This window comes from Stegodyphus dumicola, chromosome 9 (genome assembly GCF_044657685.1).
Source record: "Stegodyphus dumicola isolate Sdum_Otavi_A_Nest chromosome 9, ASM4465768v1".
Lineage (NCBI taxonomy): Eukaryota > Metazoa > Arthropoda > Arachnida > Araneae > Eresidae > Stegodyphus > Stegodyphus dumicola.
Window position 1 is genome coordinate 17,329,507 of NC_140776.1, and position 17,233 is coordinate 17,346,739.

The 17,233-nt window shown below is 32.7% G+C and overlaps 1 protein-coding gene across 3 annotated transcripts in view; it reads left to right on the top strand.

The window, feature by feature from the left end:
• LOC118193355 (cell adhesion molecule Dscam1-like) overlaps positions 1-17,233 on the top strand; it is a 978,906-nt gene that overhangs the window by 711,209 nt on the left and 250,464 nt on the right. For all 3 annotated transcript variants that reach the window (XM_085823255.1, XM_085823256.1, XM_085823257.1), the window contains exon 13: positions 1,445-1,593. In XM_085823255.1, coding sequence (XP_085679381.1) covers positions 1,445-1,593 — 149 coding nt within the window. The remainder of the gene's footprint in view (positions 1-1,444; positions 1,594-17,233) is intronic.

A 17,233-nucleotide genomic window follows, 5' to 3' on the forward strand; every position in this document is an offset into this window, starting at 1 on the left:
AGCGAATCAACATCAAGTTTCTTGTGAGACTTAAGAAATCAGCCACGGAGGAAACATTTCAAGTGCTAACCGAGGCTTTTGGAGATGGCACTTTGTCTTATGCACGTGTGTTTGAATGGCATAAGCAGTTTTAAGGAAGAAAGGACAGTGTGTAAGATGATGAACGTACTGGGTACCCTCTTGGGCGTTCATCGTGATTGAATGGTTCCCAGTGGTCAGACTGTTAATCAATACTACATTGAAGTACTAAAATGACTTCGTGAAAAAAAAACCCACAGTTGTGGAGTAATAGATGCCTGTTGCACCAGAAAATGCACCCGCTCACACGGACCTATCTGAAAAGCAGTTTCTGACCAGCAAAAACATTACTGTGATGGGTCATCCTTCTTATTCACCTAATTTGGCTCCATGGAACTTTTTTTTTATTTCCTAACGTTAAATCTTACTTAAAGGGAACCCATTTTATCTCAGCTGTAGAGGTTCAGGCAAAAGTGATAATCTCCTGAAGGGCCTTCCGAAAACCTCGTTCCAGAACTGTTACCAGTAATGGCACCACCGAATTCAGAAGAGTGTGAATGCTGAAGGGAACTACTTTGAAGGTAATAATGTCAGGGATAACTTATTCTGCTAGTACAAGGATTTATTGGACCAGTCTCTTTTTTTGTGTCACACATTGTGTAGGAATATGATAGTTTCATAAGAGACGAGAATCTACGCAGTAAATGAATAAATTAAAATACCTTTTCATAAATGATAATAATATGTGCTTTGCAAAGCAGCGTTGTACAAAAAGCTTTCAAAGGTCAGCAAACTAATTTATTAGACACAATTTTTTCCAATGTATAAAATATATTTAGTATATTCGGAATAATAAATCAAATTCATAGCTTAAAGCAATACTGATGACAAGTGCATTTAAGTCAGTACGAAACTTACTAAATGTTTTGTTTTTGTAATAGAAACTTCGAGATGACTGATATTTTCAACCTCTTATTTACTATGAATCCAAAGTCTTTCAATATTTGCGTAACATTCATTCTTAAGTAGCAAAGTAGTTCATTGATGTCTCTTTAACTATTTTTTTAAATTGTTATTTCCTTTGTTGTTAGATGGCTGTTATGTTGGTGTCATTAGTTTTATATTACTTAACTGACCAAAGCTGCGGCTACATGAGTTTTGATTCTTATTCGTTATAGTTTACAAATAAATGTCAACTATATGCTTACAAAATAAACTGCGGGAATTGATCAATAATTGGGTTTAAACTAGGGCAAACAAATGAATATTGTGTTAAAACAGTCCGATTGTATTAAAAACAATGTTATTTATTTTATATATCTGTTATGTATCTGACTATGTACCTTACTATGCAAAATACTTGATTCTTTGAAAAGAAAACTGAATGTTTCATTAGTTCATATTACAAGTTTGTAACATTTTGCAGGTACAATATAAAGAATGCTTTAACAGCTAATGGGAAGATATCAACATTAACTGCATCTAATCCCGACAGAAGAGATTCTGCACTTTTTTCATGTACAGCCATGAATGCTTTTGGAAAAGATGACACAAATATACAGGTTCTCGTCGAAGGCAAGTCGTAATAAATTTCACAAAATTATATTTCCATGACTAGTAAATATGTATAGAAGTCCATTGTATTTTTACATATGTATTTGCCGCCCAACCGGGATAGTAGTCTGCGACGCTGACTGCCGTACCGAAGGGCCCGGGTACGGCAGTCAGCCTGGAGAAAGCATCAATGTTTGTAAATATAAATAGTGTCTGTGCGGCATAGAGGCACTCCAAATATGCTGCAAGCCGAAAGTCCTCTCGAGAGGTTATAGTGGGAGACGAGGGGGAGACCTTCGCACTTGCTCTCCCCCCCGAGGTTGGCTTACTCTGATGTCAGTAACCTGATCTCAAGTTACTGCCGATCTGCTGCGTGTGGTGTTGCTGGCCGTGATCGTATAAAGTGACGATACTAAGAATATCAAGTACAAATTAATTTTGCGTAAATACTTAAACTAAAATTTGGTGTTTAGTACATTGCTTAATCATTACTAAATAGATTAACAAGACTTACCCACTGATGCATGCATGAGCCGATTATTTTCTTTTTCCAATCTCATATTTATTTCAATACACATACTTTCTGGATTAAATAAGACACATTTATCACACACATATATATAAATACTCAAATATCATAACTTAGATACACGCAATGCGACAACTCAAATGGAATGTCCGTGGAGTGCCGAGGCGTGACTATTCGCGCAATCCTGTCCCATCGAATAATTTTGCGGTTGAAACGTGGTCAATTTTATCTTCGTATTATCGCGCTGTCTGGTTACACACTTATAAGCTCTTCTTTTTTTCTTTTTACATTCATATGATTTTTACACACGTCACACGTGGTGACACATTGCTGGTCAAGCACATCTTGAAGTCGAACAGTTACTTATATTCTGCTTGCGCGTTTATTTTATGTTATTCACAAAGCAAACATCTACTTTAAGTACTGGATTTCTTCATTCTGCTTCTTTCTCGGCAAAATTAGGCAGGAACAAATGGCGACTGCTGAGTGTGTGTGGCCCGAAGGCCCACACACTCGCAAAGCTCGACGTCAGGCAGCAAGAGGGGAAAAACGAAAAAGAGAGAGACAAACCAGTCCTTCCAGTTTTTATACCTTTCGACGCACGTGCTCGCGCGTGATAACGATACAAGAATCGATGTAGCCACAATGTTCTTACATTCCCTCCGGCCGAAGAAAAAAAATTGTCCCATCACTGGACAAATGAAATCCCTCTCTGCTGGACACACTTGAACTTTCGTCTGCATTAGATACACATTGCACACCAATCTTTACATCATTTGCAAAGGCACTGCACTTTATGATTTCGTTGGTACTCCATACATTCCTCATTCTATGAACACAGTTGAGCTTTCGTATGCACTATCACACATATTTCACGTTAATATTTCACATTGCTTGAAAAAAAAAACAGCATTTTAAACATTTTGTGATATATATTTTTTACATTAGTATTATTCTTCTACGTACTCATGCATGTCTACTCTTTCCTAAAATATCACCACAGATGCGATTCCAGGCAATGAAAATTTGGCATTTAAGACACATAATTTACAATTCACATATGATTAAATATCCAATCAATCACTTAAACTAAGAACATTTGCATTATCAATTTTGATGGAACTCCTCTTAACCATTGTTTACCTTATTTCATTCTTTACATTTTAGAATCACATTCACTATTTCATTACATAGCTACTTTTATCATTTGATCATATTCATTTTACATATACATTTCATATACCAATATGTCATGACATTGTTACAAGCTACATTTGTATTAGATCCACTACTAAATTACATACCTTCAATTTGATTCAGCAGTAAGACAAGGAGATTTGAACCACACTCTTTTTTTTTTTTTGAATCTGCTACCTAGTAATCAATGAGACCCTGCATAGTACAATTCAATTCTTCTGGTATATGGACCAGCCAACTCTACCAAAATCGTGCAATTAGCGCTTTATTACACTAAATTGACCCATACCACACATGATCATCATTCATTATCTAGCTTGTACACATACTACATTCTTATCATAATCACAACTTCTTTACACTTTTTTTTTTTTTTTTTTTTTTGATTTGCTGATCGACAATTTACAATTGTGTTACACTCCTAATCCTCATTTTGTGTTGAATCTACTCTTGAAGGCTTTTGTAAAAACAATTTACTTACATGAACTTTAGTGGTTTTATTCTCTAATTGTATTATATAATTATCATTTCGTAGCTTTTTAATGATCTCATATGGCCCCTTCACCCTTTGATCAGTAAATTCCTGCATAAAAACTTTATCCCCTGATTTCAATTCTGGAATTTTTCTCCCTTTCAAATATTTTTTTGCACAATTAAAGTATTCATCCTCATTTAATTTTACTTGTTGCTTATCTCTACTCAATTGTTCCTTTATTCTTTTGGAATATTCCTGGAAATCTTCTGCTAATTTAAGAGGATCATTGCTGTCTATGGGAGTATTTAATGTTCTACCGAAAAATAGTTCTCCTGGTGAAAATTGAGTTACAGAATGTTTAGCATTATTATAATACAGTTTAAACATCAGTACTTTTTGTGGCCATTCAAATATTTTGTTTGATATTGCTGCAATTGATTCTTTCATTACCCTGTGAACTCTTTCAATCAACCCATTGGTAATAAATTGAACTTTTTCTGTGTTCTGTTTTAAGCGATTTTAAAAATTGAGTAAATTCTGTGGAACAAAAATAGAAACCGTTGTCTGATAACAAAATTTTTGGAATGCCAAATCTGGCAAAATAATCATTTAAAGATTTTATGATGGATTGAGAAGTGCAGTTGTTTAAAGGAACTGTTTCCAAATATCTGGAATAATGATCAATGATAGTGAGTACATAAAACTTATTATCTATGGATCTTGGCAGTTTACCAACTATGTCTATAGCTATCATCTCTTCAGGAGCAAGATCTTTCTTAGGAATTAGACGTGGCAGAGTGTTGTGAGGTCTAGACTTATTTTGTAAGCAATCTGAACAATTTTCTACAAGACTTTTCGTATCGCTGTACATACCTTTCCAATAATACTTTGCCTTTACAAACTCATATGTCTTTTGAATACCAAAGTGAGGCGCATGAACTGTCTGTCATACATCTTTAATTAATGCCTTAGGAATTAGAATTTTATTCTGGATACTTCTGTCTTTCTTTCTCATATTTACAGGTTTTAATTTTATCATTACTACATCTGTATGACTATCAATAAAATATTGTTCTACACTTTCTTTGTGGTTATCCTGTAATTTTTTTATAATTGATTTTATGTCTGGATCACTTTGCTGTTTACTAATTATGTTTTGAATAGACAAATTATCATTGGTTTTAAATATATTTACATTGTTTACCACTACATCCTCTGAAACTCTTGACAAGTAGTCTGCTGGGTTTTTTAAACCAGGAATATGCTCCATCGTGTATTGAAATTCCTGTAAATATAACAACCAACGTGCTACAATATCTGGCTGTTTGTCAAGACTAATATGGAAAGTCAGAGGTTTAGCATCCGTTAATATTATAAATTTTTTCCCATACAGATGTTCGTGAAATTGCTTTACTGATCTGAAGATTGCATAAAGTTCTCTCCTAATTGAAGGATATCTAGCCTCAGCAGGTGTTAAAATTTTTGAGTAAAATTGTACTGGGAAAAACGTTTCATCAGATTTTTGCATTAATATGCCACAAATGGCTGATCTAGAAGCAACGGTTACTAAATATAAAGGTTTATCATTTTCTATGTTTTTTATTGTGTGTTTTTCTAAAATTAATTCTTGTATTTTATCTAATGCATTTTGGCATCTCTCTTTCCACACGAATGGTATATTCTTTCTTGTTAAATTTACTATTGGCTTGACAATTTCTGCATAATTAAAAATTAAGTGTCGAAAATAATTTACCATGCCTATGAATGTTTGAACCTCTTTCACATTTCTTGGCCTAGGAAATTTGGCTACTTTCTGAATATTCTCCTCTGAAGGAGCAAAACCATTCTTATTAACCGAAAAACCTAAATACGCAATCTCTTGTTTACATAACTGCAATTTGGCTGGGTCTAATGTTAAATTAAATTTTTTTAACTTGTCAAACACCTTTTGTAAAATAATTACTAGTTCATTTATACTGTTAGCTGCAACAATTATGTCATCTAGAAAATATTGTAAATTTGGACCCAGCAATTCACCTAAACATTTTGATATTAGAGTATGGAAATAAGCAGATGAATTTTTTGCACCAAAAGGTAACCGAGTTGGTTGAAAATTGCCAAGTTCCGTGCAAAAGGCTAATTTTTCTTTATCTTTCTGATCTAACTTTATTTGAAAAATGCTGACTTAAGATCTAGCACACAATAATAACTTTTACCTGCTATATTATGCAAAATATCTGAAATCTTAGGTAGACATATTTGATATGATTCAGTTATGCAATTTAACAATCTATAATCTACTGCCGTTCTAAATTTTAATTTGCTAGGATCAGTATTAGGTGGTGCTTTCTTTTTGACAAAAATTACTGGAAAACTGTAACTCGATGTCGATGGCTCTATAATACCTGCTTCTAACAATTTGGCTATCTCCTCTTGGGCATATTTTTTAGCAATGCGAGGAATAGTGTATGGTCTAGTTTGAATTGGAAAGTTATGTAATAACTTAAATTGTGGCACGACAGCATCAGTCTCACCCAGAGTGGTGTAAGATTTTGAAAACACAGCTGAATTTTTCATGAGCATTTTAATCATCTTATTTTTTGTTCTGCTTCTAAATGACTTAAATCAAAATCATCTGGGCTTAATTCCTCCTTTCTTAATTGTTTAATTTCTTTTAAAGTTATATGGTTAATCTGCAAATTTTGTTGCTCTCTAGGTTTTTCAAATTGTTTTTCTTCGACTTTATATACCTTACCAATCTTTTCACCCTTTCTTAGAATAATTGCGGAATTGGAATTGTTTTCAATTATGGTGAATATATATTGCCTGTCACTTATCTCATGAATTGAATCAGTCACACCTATCTTGCCCACGTTTCGCCTGTCTGGTGAGAACATTATTTGGTTTTCTTTCTGCATATTAATTGGAATGCTTAACTTTACTATCTCTGCTGTATTTGGCGCAATTCTGGTATTCAATACTACTCTTACAATACCCGACTCCTCTGGTCTACTATTCTTGTCTACCTTTTTTGCATTAATATTAGTACAGTTTTTTCTTTTGTCCAAAAGATCAAAATATGTGTTATCAATGATTAACTGACTTTTATCTGAATCTATAAGTATCTTATTTTTTTGAATGAAATCATACCCTAAAATCATTTGATAATTTGTGTTCCAATTATGTTGTGTAACAAAAAATTGGTTGGCAAGCCATTTATTTCCTAAACGAAATTTTAAGTTTACAGCAGATACATATGGGATAGTAGCATTATTTAGCGTATGTATTCTTACAGATCTGCTTAAGTAATGAATCTTTGTGTAATTTTTTATTACTTGCAAGGTGTCTGGCTGTATTAAGCTTAAATTTGCACCTGTATCAAGTAATGCTTCTACCACAAGGTCGCCAAATTTGATTTCTATTACTGGTAATTCTGTGATACTATTAGTCTGGCAAGAAGCTACCAATTTTTGTTCATTACTTTAATTTTGTGTCGGAATCTTTCATGTGTATTTGGCCTATTTGAGTTCCTTACTTTTTTTATTTTGTCTTGTTTCCCCCAAATTTTTTTATGGGCACTTGAGTAATACTTTGTGTATCTGGGAGATCTGCAAGTACCCTTCATTAGTTTAAATTATTTGTACGAGTATTGTATCTTCTGTATTGTGGCCTATTTCTATTACTGTTCTGTAGTCTATTACCTTGCGTGAAAGCATACCGACTATTATATCTATTCCTTCTATTGATAAAGTTACCCCTATAAAAATTTCTTCTCTGGTTGTTTCTAGCCTGTCTATAATATTGAAAATTATTGTTTGAAGGAAAATAAGGACACTCTGTAGTCCAATGATTCTGTTGGCAAATATGACAAGACTCTCTATTACTACTACTTTGTGTAGCATTATTTTCTAGGCTAGTTACATTGTTTACACTACCATTAGGTAAAATTTCATTGAATTTTTTTGACAAATCCTCAATGGCTCTGTTATTTTGCATTTGTTGCATAATTAATGTATTTAATTCAGGTGAAAAATCATGTGTCTGTGAGCTATTACCAGAATCCTCCAATGCTTTTTCTATGTTCTTTGCCTGTTTAACAGCAGTAGCAAAATCAATAGGTCCTAGTTTTTTAACCTCCAGTCTTAAATCTGGTCTGAGAGCTTCTAAGAATTTTGAAAGCATTGCTTTTTGAGTGAGGTTATGTACCTCTTCACTCGAACTAGGATAGCACCCAAAATATTTTGTGGCATAAGTATTCACTTTTTCCGCTAAGTCCTCGACTGACTGATCTGGGGTCTGTCTAATTGAGTTAAAGTTATTTTGAATTGTGTCAAATGACTGAGATTTTGCAAATTTTTTACTTAGTAATGCTTTTAAATCATCAAATGACATATCTTTACACGATTCATTATCAATTACAAATTTTAATGCTTTACCCCTCAATTGAATTTTTAACACCAAACTTTTTCTGTTCTCATTCCAGTTCTCTAAATTTGCCATTTGGCATAACTGATCTAAAAAAAACGTTATATTTTCGTCATGCTCCCCTGAAAAAGTAGGCAGAGCAGTAGCCAGACTCATATTCATTACATTATTTTTCTTAGCCATTCTGAATCAATTTACTATACTTTAGTACCACTCTAAATTACTATTATTATTACTTCTAATGTATAGTACATTCATAAATACACTATTGTAACTTATCGAAATTTTTCACATGGATACAAGTTATTACATACTCCTTACCACACAATATGATATACATTCAGGAATAATTTCTTAATTACTGACCAATTTTGAATTGATATTACCATTTTCACATATCTATTTTTTATCATTAAATTATTTCACATTAGCAGGAAACAGTCATATGGAATTCTATATATATATATTTTTTTTACATATGCAATTTTCAACTTTTTCTTAATGATTCATATCAGATAAACACAAAATTCAAAATTTTATCCACTCATTACTAATATTCACCTATTTGATATCAGACATCATCACAAAATTCAAAATATTTAAGCAATTATCAAACTGGAATCACATGTGTAGTTATATTTTTAGGCATAAGCATAAAATGGTTCTCTACCTGAAATGAAACAGTTAAAACTTAATTTCCCATTTTTTTTTTTTTTGTCACGGCATCATAATGTGCCTTTATTATTATAATCCTGGTCACGGCACCATAAATGTGGTGTTGCTGGCCGTGATCGTATAAAGTGACGATACTAAGAATATCAAGTACAAATTAATTTTGCGTAAATACTTAAACTAAAATTTGGTGTTTAGTACATTGCTTAATCATTACTAAATAGATTAACAAGACTTACCCACTGATGCATGCATGAGCCGATTATTTTCTTTTTCCAATCTCATATTTATTTCAATACACATACTTTCTGGATTAAATAAGACACATTTATCACACATATATATATAAATACTCAAATATCATAACTTAGATACACGCAATGCGGCAACTCAAATGGAATGTCCGTGGAGTGCCGAGGCGTGACTATTCGCGCAATCCTGTCCCATCGAATAATTTTGCGGTTGAAACGTGGTCAATTTTATCTTCGTATTATCGCGCTGTCTGGTTACACACTTATAAGCTCTTCTTTTTTTCTTTTTACATTCATATGATTTTTACACACGTCACACGTGGTGACACATTGCTGGTCAAGCACATCTTGAAGTCGAACAGTTACTTATATTCTGCTTGCGCGTTTATTTTATGTTATTCACAAATCAAACATTTACTTTAAGTACTGGATTTCTTCATTCTGCTTCTTTCTCGGCAAAATTAGGCAGGAACAAATGGCGACTGCTGAGTGTGTGTGGCCCGAAGGCCCACACACTCGCAAAGCTCGACGTCAGGCAGCAAGCGGGGAAAAACGAAAAAGAGAGAGACAAACCAGTCCTTCCAGTTTTTATACCTTTCGACGCACGTGCTCGCGCATGATAACGATACAAGAATCGATGTAGCCATAATGTTCTCACACTGCGATAAGTCATAACAACAACTTCCGTATCACCATTTCATTTTAGAAAGTTGATATTTTCCATTCATTATGTTGAGAAACATACTTTATTTAAAATTCATAAGGTTTAAATAAAACTGCTATTAAGCAAACTTCTGTAAAATGTTAAAAATCAAATGAACTTCCCGTCAGTCAGTTTTTTGCTTCTTCATCTAGAAGTAAGCAATAAGTTATATAAATTAGAAAATTCATGCGTTGTACGAAGTTACTTTATCTTTTCGATTATCTAACTTGATATCATTTTTTTTAAATTTAATAATCATCATTTATATCGGTGAAACTTTTTCTCTTTTTCACCGTTAAATATGACATTTATTTATATTAGTAATATGTACCGATACATTTATAATTTCTACCTTTAATTAAAGCGTTCCGATTCATTTGACACTATGTTACTCTAGGAATTAATAAATCTGTTATCCCGTTTTTTGTATCGCAATGCCTTTGGAATCACAATTCGAGAGTGTTTAAATTTAGTTTACCTATATATAATTATTTCGGAGAGTCAACAGAGTTTTGCAGAATATGACATACTGTTTACTAAGGAAATTCGAGACAATTCTGGCACTAGTGATTGAGGACATTAATGTATCAATGATAGAAAAAAAGAAATGAAATTATAAATTATACCAGACAAAGTGCTGTCACCATTGACATTGTATAAAATGCAATAATTAGCGCTTTATTTCTACATAAAATTCAATAGTGTAAATATGCAACAAATTAGAATTGATTTGAGAAATAAACTAAACTAAACTCAGTGGAGCAACAGCCCTAGCGGGCCACGGCCTGCTGTGCCCTTTTCTGCTTTTTTGACCTTTGGGCCCCGGACTGCATCAGCATATGCCTTGGACAAGTGGTTAGCTTGTCCCAGGACCCCTGTTATTTAGTCCCAAATGAACTCATTTATCGACTCATTTTATCGACCCATCGGAACTCATTTTATCGACCCACTTAAGGGATGAAAGACTGAGTCAACCTTGCCCAGTCCGGGATCGGACCCAGAACCTGTGGTGCAGCTGCGCGACGAGCTAGCCACTTAAATGAGAAATAGCGTTAATTAATTTAAATTATTTAACCTAACGTCCAAAAATTATAATTGATTTTTCTGGCTTCACTGCATTTAAGGACTCTGTTTTCAATATAAGAAAATAAGTAATCAAGGAATGTATGGTTTGTAGAGTCATTAGGAGATTTGGAAGCCGGAGAGATGAAAAATTAGCAACGCCTTCGCCGGGAACCGAACCACGGACCTCTGAAATACCGGCTCAGTGTGCAGAACCACTACACCACGAAGGCACGCTTAGAAAGTGCGAGAACTACCTTATAGGTTATCAACTCGAGAACAAATCCCAGTATGTTTTTATCACTGCTTTCTAGTTACAACAGGCTAATTACATTTCTCTTTATACATTTTTCAATTTCTACTGTCGCTTCATTTTTATTTCGCAATATAATCAAATGTAAATATCCCTTATTTGTGTTCCTTCTACGTGTTACCTTGAAATTTTACGGTGTCGGTGTTATAAAATTAATTTCATTTATCGTAATAGCTGAATATATATAATAAATGGTAATTTTTATTTATAATACTTTCATTATTATTTATAATTATTATTATTTATTATACTTTCAAAATTCAGATAATACGGCTGTAATATTATTTGCATTATTTTTATAATTCAGATAACTTGGTAGGATGGATGTAATAAAAATTCCCATTCCAGCCAAATTATTTTAGTTGAATTAAAAATTAATGCACTTGTTACTCGAAATTTCTTCGTTAATGCTATAGATATATTTTAAATTGGATCCCAAACTTTAACCTATTTCACTGGTCTTATATTAATAATATGCAATAATCTAGCGTTGCACATTGTTTTACAGAGCCCTAATTATGTAATATTGTAAAATCATTAGGATTTTTGAAGTAGCAGACACGAAAAATGAGCAATGCCCTCACCGGGACTCAAACCTGGACCTCTCGAGTACGCGGCGAGTGTGCTACCGTTACAACATGAAGGCATGATAGAAAAAGGGAGAAACTACCTTATATAATCCTCTTTTAAAGGGTGGCTGGGTATTAGGGAAACTAATCACTAAATCCTGGTGGTGAAGATTCATCATTGACCACATTTTAGTTCGAGCGCCACTCTAAAGACAAGCAGAAGAAATGAAAAGTGAGCAATGCTCTCGCCGGGACTCGAACCTGGAACCCTCAAATACTCGGTGAGTGTGCTTGTAATACACCGCAAAAGCATGATAGAAGGAGAGGGGAAATGTCTTATAATAATGAAAGCAAGCAACGAAATGAAGCAAACAAACATAGTAAAAGAGATCATAGAAAGAATTAATAAAATCTTGGTCGCCATTGGGATAAGTGATAAGTGACGGAGGACGCGAGCACCACCCATCTACCATAGCGGTTAATTGGTATAGCGCCGCGTCCCTCTTGTCTAGAGCACCCCGAGGTGGTATGGGGAAGAGTGAGGGGCCACATGAATCCCTGACACCAGTCACCGATTTAAAATACAGTGCCATACAAGGGCCTTGCCATACAATAATATTTTGCTTCATACAGCATGTTACAATTGAGGTAAATATTACGTATGATGGCATATTACAAATAAGGTACATAGTACATAATCTTATATATACAAAGACAAATACATTTAAAATATGCATCTTATGTTACATTAATTTGATTATGTGCATGGGAATAATATAGATATAGGAAATTATATTAAGATTTACATATGGATCCAAGGGCGATATCGTGTTGTAATGGTTCGTATGTCTTACACCAGAACTTATGACATGTAAATTATGCATACATTATACATTATATACACTATACTGATACATTATACACTCTATTGATACATTATACACTCTATTGATACATTATACACTCTATTGATACATTATACACTCTATTGATACATTATACACTCTATTGATACATTATACACTCTATTGATACATTATACACTATACTGATATATACACTGTTCTAATATATTATATACACTATACTGATATATACATAATACTGATATATTATACATTTAGCTGAGATACATAGCACAGTTGGCTTTTTTATTATATATACATGGTTTTATACTATACATTATTTAATGCAGGCTGACCAATTATACACCAATATACTCACAATTACTCAATGCGTACTCAATATATGTACATTGTAATAATTGTGCATGTTAGAAATAGCACGAAATATACTCTGTTTGCCATTGGGATACAACAATAACAAAAACACCTAATATGGTTACTGCTGGAGACTTCGTTTATTTTATGTTGTGTTGTCCTATACGTTTTTCCTTCGTGGCCGGTCTAGATAAGCCATAAGGCGAGTTTGCTCTTCGCATGAGGGTGGACCACGCCATACCTGCCTACCTACCTTATAATGCTATCATAAAATCTTTCTGATCTTGTTAAACTGACATGTGTGCTATCGCTCCGTGGGCCTCAGGAAGTCATTGTAACTCTGGATAGCTAGTGTAAGGGTCCCATACATACTTACTCAAGAAAAATAATATGTGGCCCTTGCTTTTATACCTAACCTAAACTAACCTATCATACCGTAAATAAGATCTGTAAAGTCTTGAGAGGATTTTAAATGAACCTTTTTATGAAATTTGAATTTAAACTGATTGCACCACATGTGCGTACAATCTCCTCTGCTCCTAACGAATAATAAAGCATCATAAAGCTGAAGTTGCACAAATAAATATATCGCAGTCAGAACCTTACACGAGTTTGGCCGTGCGAAGCTGGCTCAACATTAATGTGACGATTTAAAGTTGGCTAGCAAATGGCCTATACGGAAATAATAACTTGCAGAGCTGAACGGTAGAAAATAAATCTACAAGTAGCACTTCCGAAAGATATGCATCTGAAATATTCAAAAACCTCGTCTTAATAATAATCTTTAATCTCATTTGCATCCACGTAATGGCTAACAAAAAAAAGAATTTTATAGCAGAGGTAGAAACCAAATTAACAATAAATACCTTACAATGTAGTAGTTTACAGAACACGTTCAAATTTACTAACAATGGAATTTTTAAAATCATCTATTACTAATAATAACAAGTTCAATTGTTTAATATATTAATTAGAAACATAAATGTATAAGTCACAAAGAAGTGAGACATATTATAGTATGAATCAGTATTGAGTATCGACGGAATATGCTTTCAGTACAGATCAATGAGTCCTATTTGTATATGAAATTTTCTAAAGCAATGGCTAGCAAATGGCCTATACGGAAATAATAACTTGCAGAGCTGAACGGTAGAAAATAAATCTACAAGTAGCACTTCCGAAAGATATGCATCTGAAATATTCAAAAACCTCGTCTTAATAATAATCTTTAATCTCATTTGCATCCACGTAATGGCTAACAAAAAAAAGAATTTTATAGCAGAGGTAGAAACCAAATTAACAATAAATACCTTACAATGTAGTAGTTTACAGAACACGTTCAAATTTACTAACAATGGAATTTTTAAAATCATCTATTACTAATAATAACAAGTTCAATTGTTTAATATATTAATTAGAAACATAAATGTATAAGTCACAAAGAAGTGAGACATATTATAGTATGAATCAGTATTGAGTATCGACGGAATATGCTTTCAGTACAGATCAATGAGTCCTATTTGTATATGAAATTTTCTAAAGCAATGGTTCTCAACCTTTTGACTAACGAGAACCACCTAAACTAAAATTTAATACCACCATTACATTTTACAATGATTATTATTCGATTTCTCAATAGAAATATTAAAAGAAATATATTTTGCCATTTGCACAATCTGTTGGTATTTGTATTAAATATGCACACATAAAAATATTAGATTCAAAATTAGTTACCATTTTAATTATCAAAATTTAGGTTATATAATACTTTAATTCTAATATTTATTGCGAAATTTGGTCCTGTTTAGGAGAGATCAGTTTCTTTATGGCTGGTCATATTTCACTTAGCTTTAACCGCAAATAAAGATCCACATTTAATTTTCTTGTGTATTATTTTTTCAAATATAACATGGAAGAAAACACTTGTTCATACAAATATGTTGTGCAAAAAGGTAATTAAAATGGAATAGCTTTATTTGAAATGTGTTTAAATTCTTTTTTTTTTTTTTTTTCAATTCATCCTAAAATTAACCTTCCAGCACGCGCGATTGACAATTTTGCATGAGCACGCGCGCGTCGTATTTTTTACGACATCCCTTATTTTACCGTTTTGGGCACGCAAAACGACAGAAATGAGTAAATATTGATAATACATTTGTTAAGAAATAAAATATTAATCTTATTATTACAAAATACAAATGATATCACATTCAAATATAATTATTTTTAAGTTCTTATATTAGTTAGATGGAAATGCAATGATGTATTTCATTATAGAAATTTTTAAATTTATTATTTAATAATTATATTTTAAAATCGAAGCTAATTTTAATATTCACCGAAGACACGTAGAGACAAATAAAAAAGAAAAAAAAACCTTGGTAGAAAAAAAAAAGAAGTTTAGCATTACTTACTTCTGCAAGGAAATTTACTTCTTACTGGTTACAAAAACGCAGTTTAAACTAACTTTAATACTTTTATTCATTTCTAAAAAATAGAAATAAAAGAAAATAAGGAATGGAAATCGCTATTGTTCTCCCATCCAAACATTTCCTTGTCTTCATCAGATAATTCTTAAAGAATGCGAGCAAAATCAGCTGGTTGCACATATTTTCTTGCCATGAAAACCGATATAAAATTTACAGAGCCAAATGTATTTAAATTAAAATAATATACAGCGATTAATAACACAAAATTACAAAATATTTGAGAAAAAGATATTTTCCGAATTTTCACCCACGAATACGCGCGTGTCGTAACATTTACGAAAAAGCTTCCACGTAGCGCAAATGCCTAGTAAAAAAATCAAATGACTTCTTGTTGGCACATTCCATGATGTGGGGAAGGGTAGAAAGGAGGAATATAAATGACATACGGATGTCTCAGCTTTGATATGCGAAAAATGTGCATTAAAACCTGAATTTGTCGTAAATTTTGCGCATACGCGCCTGCTCGAAAGTTAACAAGTGTATTATTTTTGAAATCTTCAGTTAGAGTTCAATCACAGAAATTTTCTATCAATTGTTCTTTTACGGGATTTTTGAAATCTCGTGAAGAACATTTTTTATTAATAGTTAAAAATATTTAGTTTCTTTGGGTATCACCTATTTTTCTCTTACTACTGATTGAGTGTCGCTGTTGTAAAGAATTCAGTGCAGTAAGAGGAAATAAGATCCATATCCAAATTTAAAATTCTGAAGAAAGAGGTAACATTATTGATTTTTTCAAATGTTGTAGAGGGTTACAAGTTGATATACCAGTTAAAATATTCTAAATCATTTAAAGATTCAGAAGAAAATCCTGCAAGCGATTTATTAGAATGTGGATGGTACTTTCAAGATGCTTATTTAGAAAGAAATTCATGCACTTGACCTCTTTCCTAAAATTAGGAAATAAGGCAGTATCGAATCCTTTTCGAAATGGTTCTACTTGCAAACGATGAACGCAACCATCTTACTCAAACTTATGCAGAATAATTTTCCTGCTCTCCAGCACAACTTCGGTAACAGGAAAACGGGTCAAGTACTTGTTACATCCCTCGAATATTTGAAGAGAGTGTAGAAGAAGATAGCAAAGAAAGCAGAGCGATCATAAGAAAGTTTTTGAAATAAATAATGTTTCCTGCTGTGCAGGAAATATTAAATATTCGGCGATTGACTTCATTCTATCTTATTTCAATAGAATTTGAGGAAAAAACCTGATATGGTCCCCGCAGGACTTCCTTGCATAACCTATTAAGTTATGGAAATTTTTTCCTGCATTTCACTTTAACTTATTTCCTCGAATTTCATTGGAGATATATTTCTCATGCAGTTAATTCAGTTCTCACTTCGCAACACAGTAAAATACATAAAAATTCAAAACATCTTCATTAAAAATTGTAAAATACAAAAAAAAACATACATGCAGTTCAAACCAGTTTAAAAAAATGACATTTTCAATTATAATTAGAGTTTCTGGGCAAAAACAAGCAATTAGGCCGACACACAGGAAGACAAACATTCCGATGCACAAAACTGAAAGTTTACTTTTGTCCCACTCTGCAAAAAGACACTGTTAGTGCACAAAATGATATAATGCACTATTCTACTAAGAGTTTCAAATGTAAAGAAACTGCGACTTCGTTAGGCTTAGTTTCGCTTAAACAACTTTTAAATTGTATATAATTCTACAACTATTGCCTGCAGATTAACTAAAGTCATATATTAGGAATCTTAACCGGAACATAAGAATAGCACAATTCAG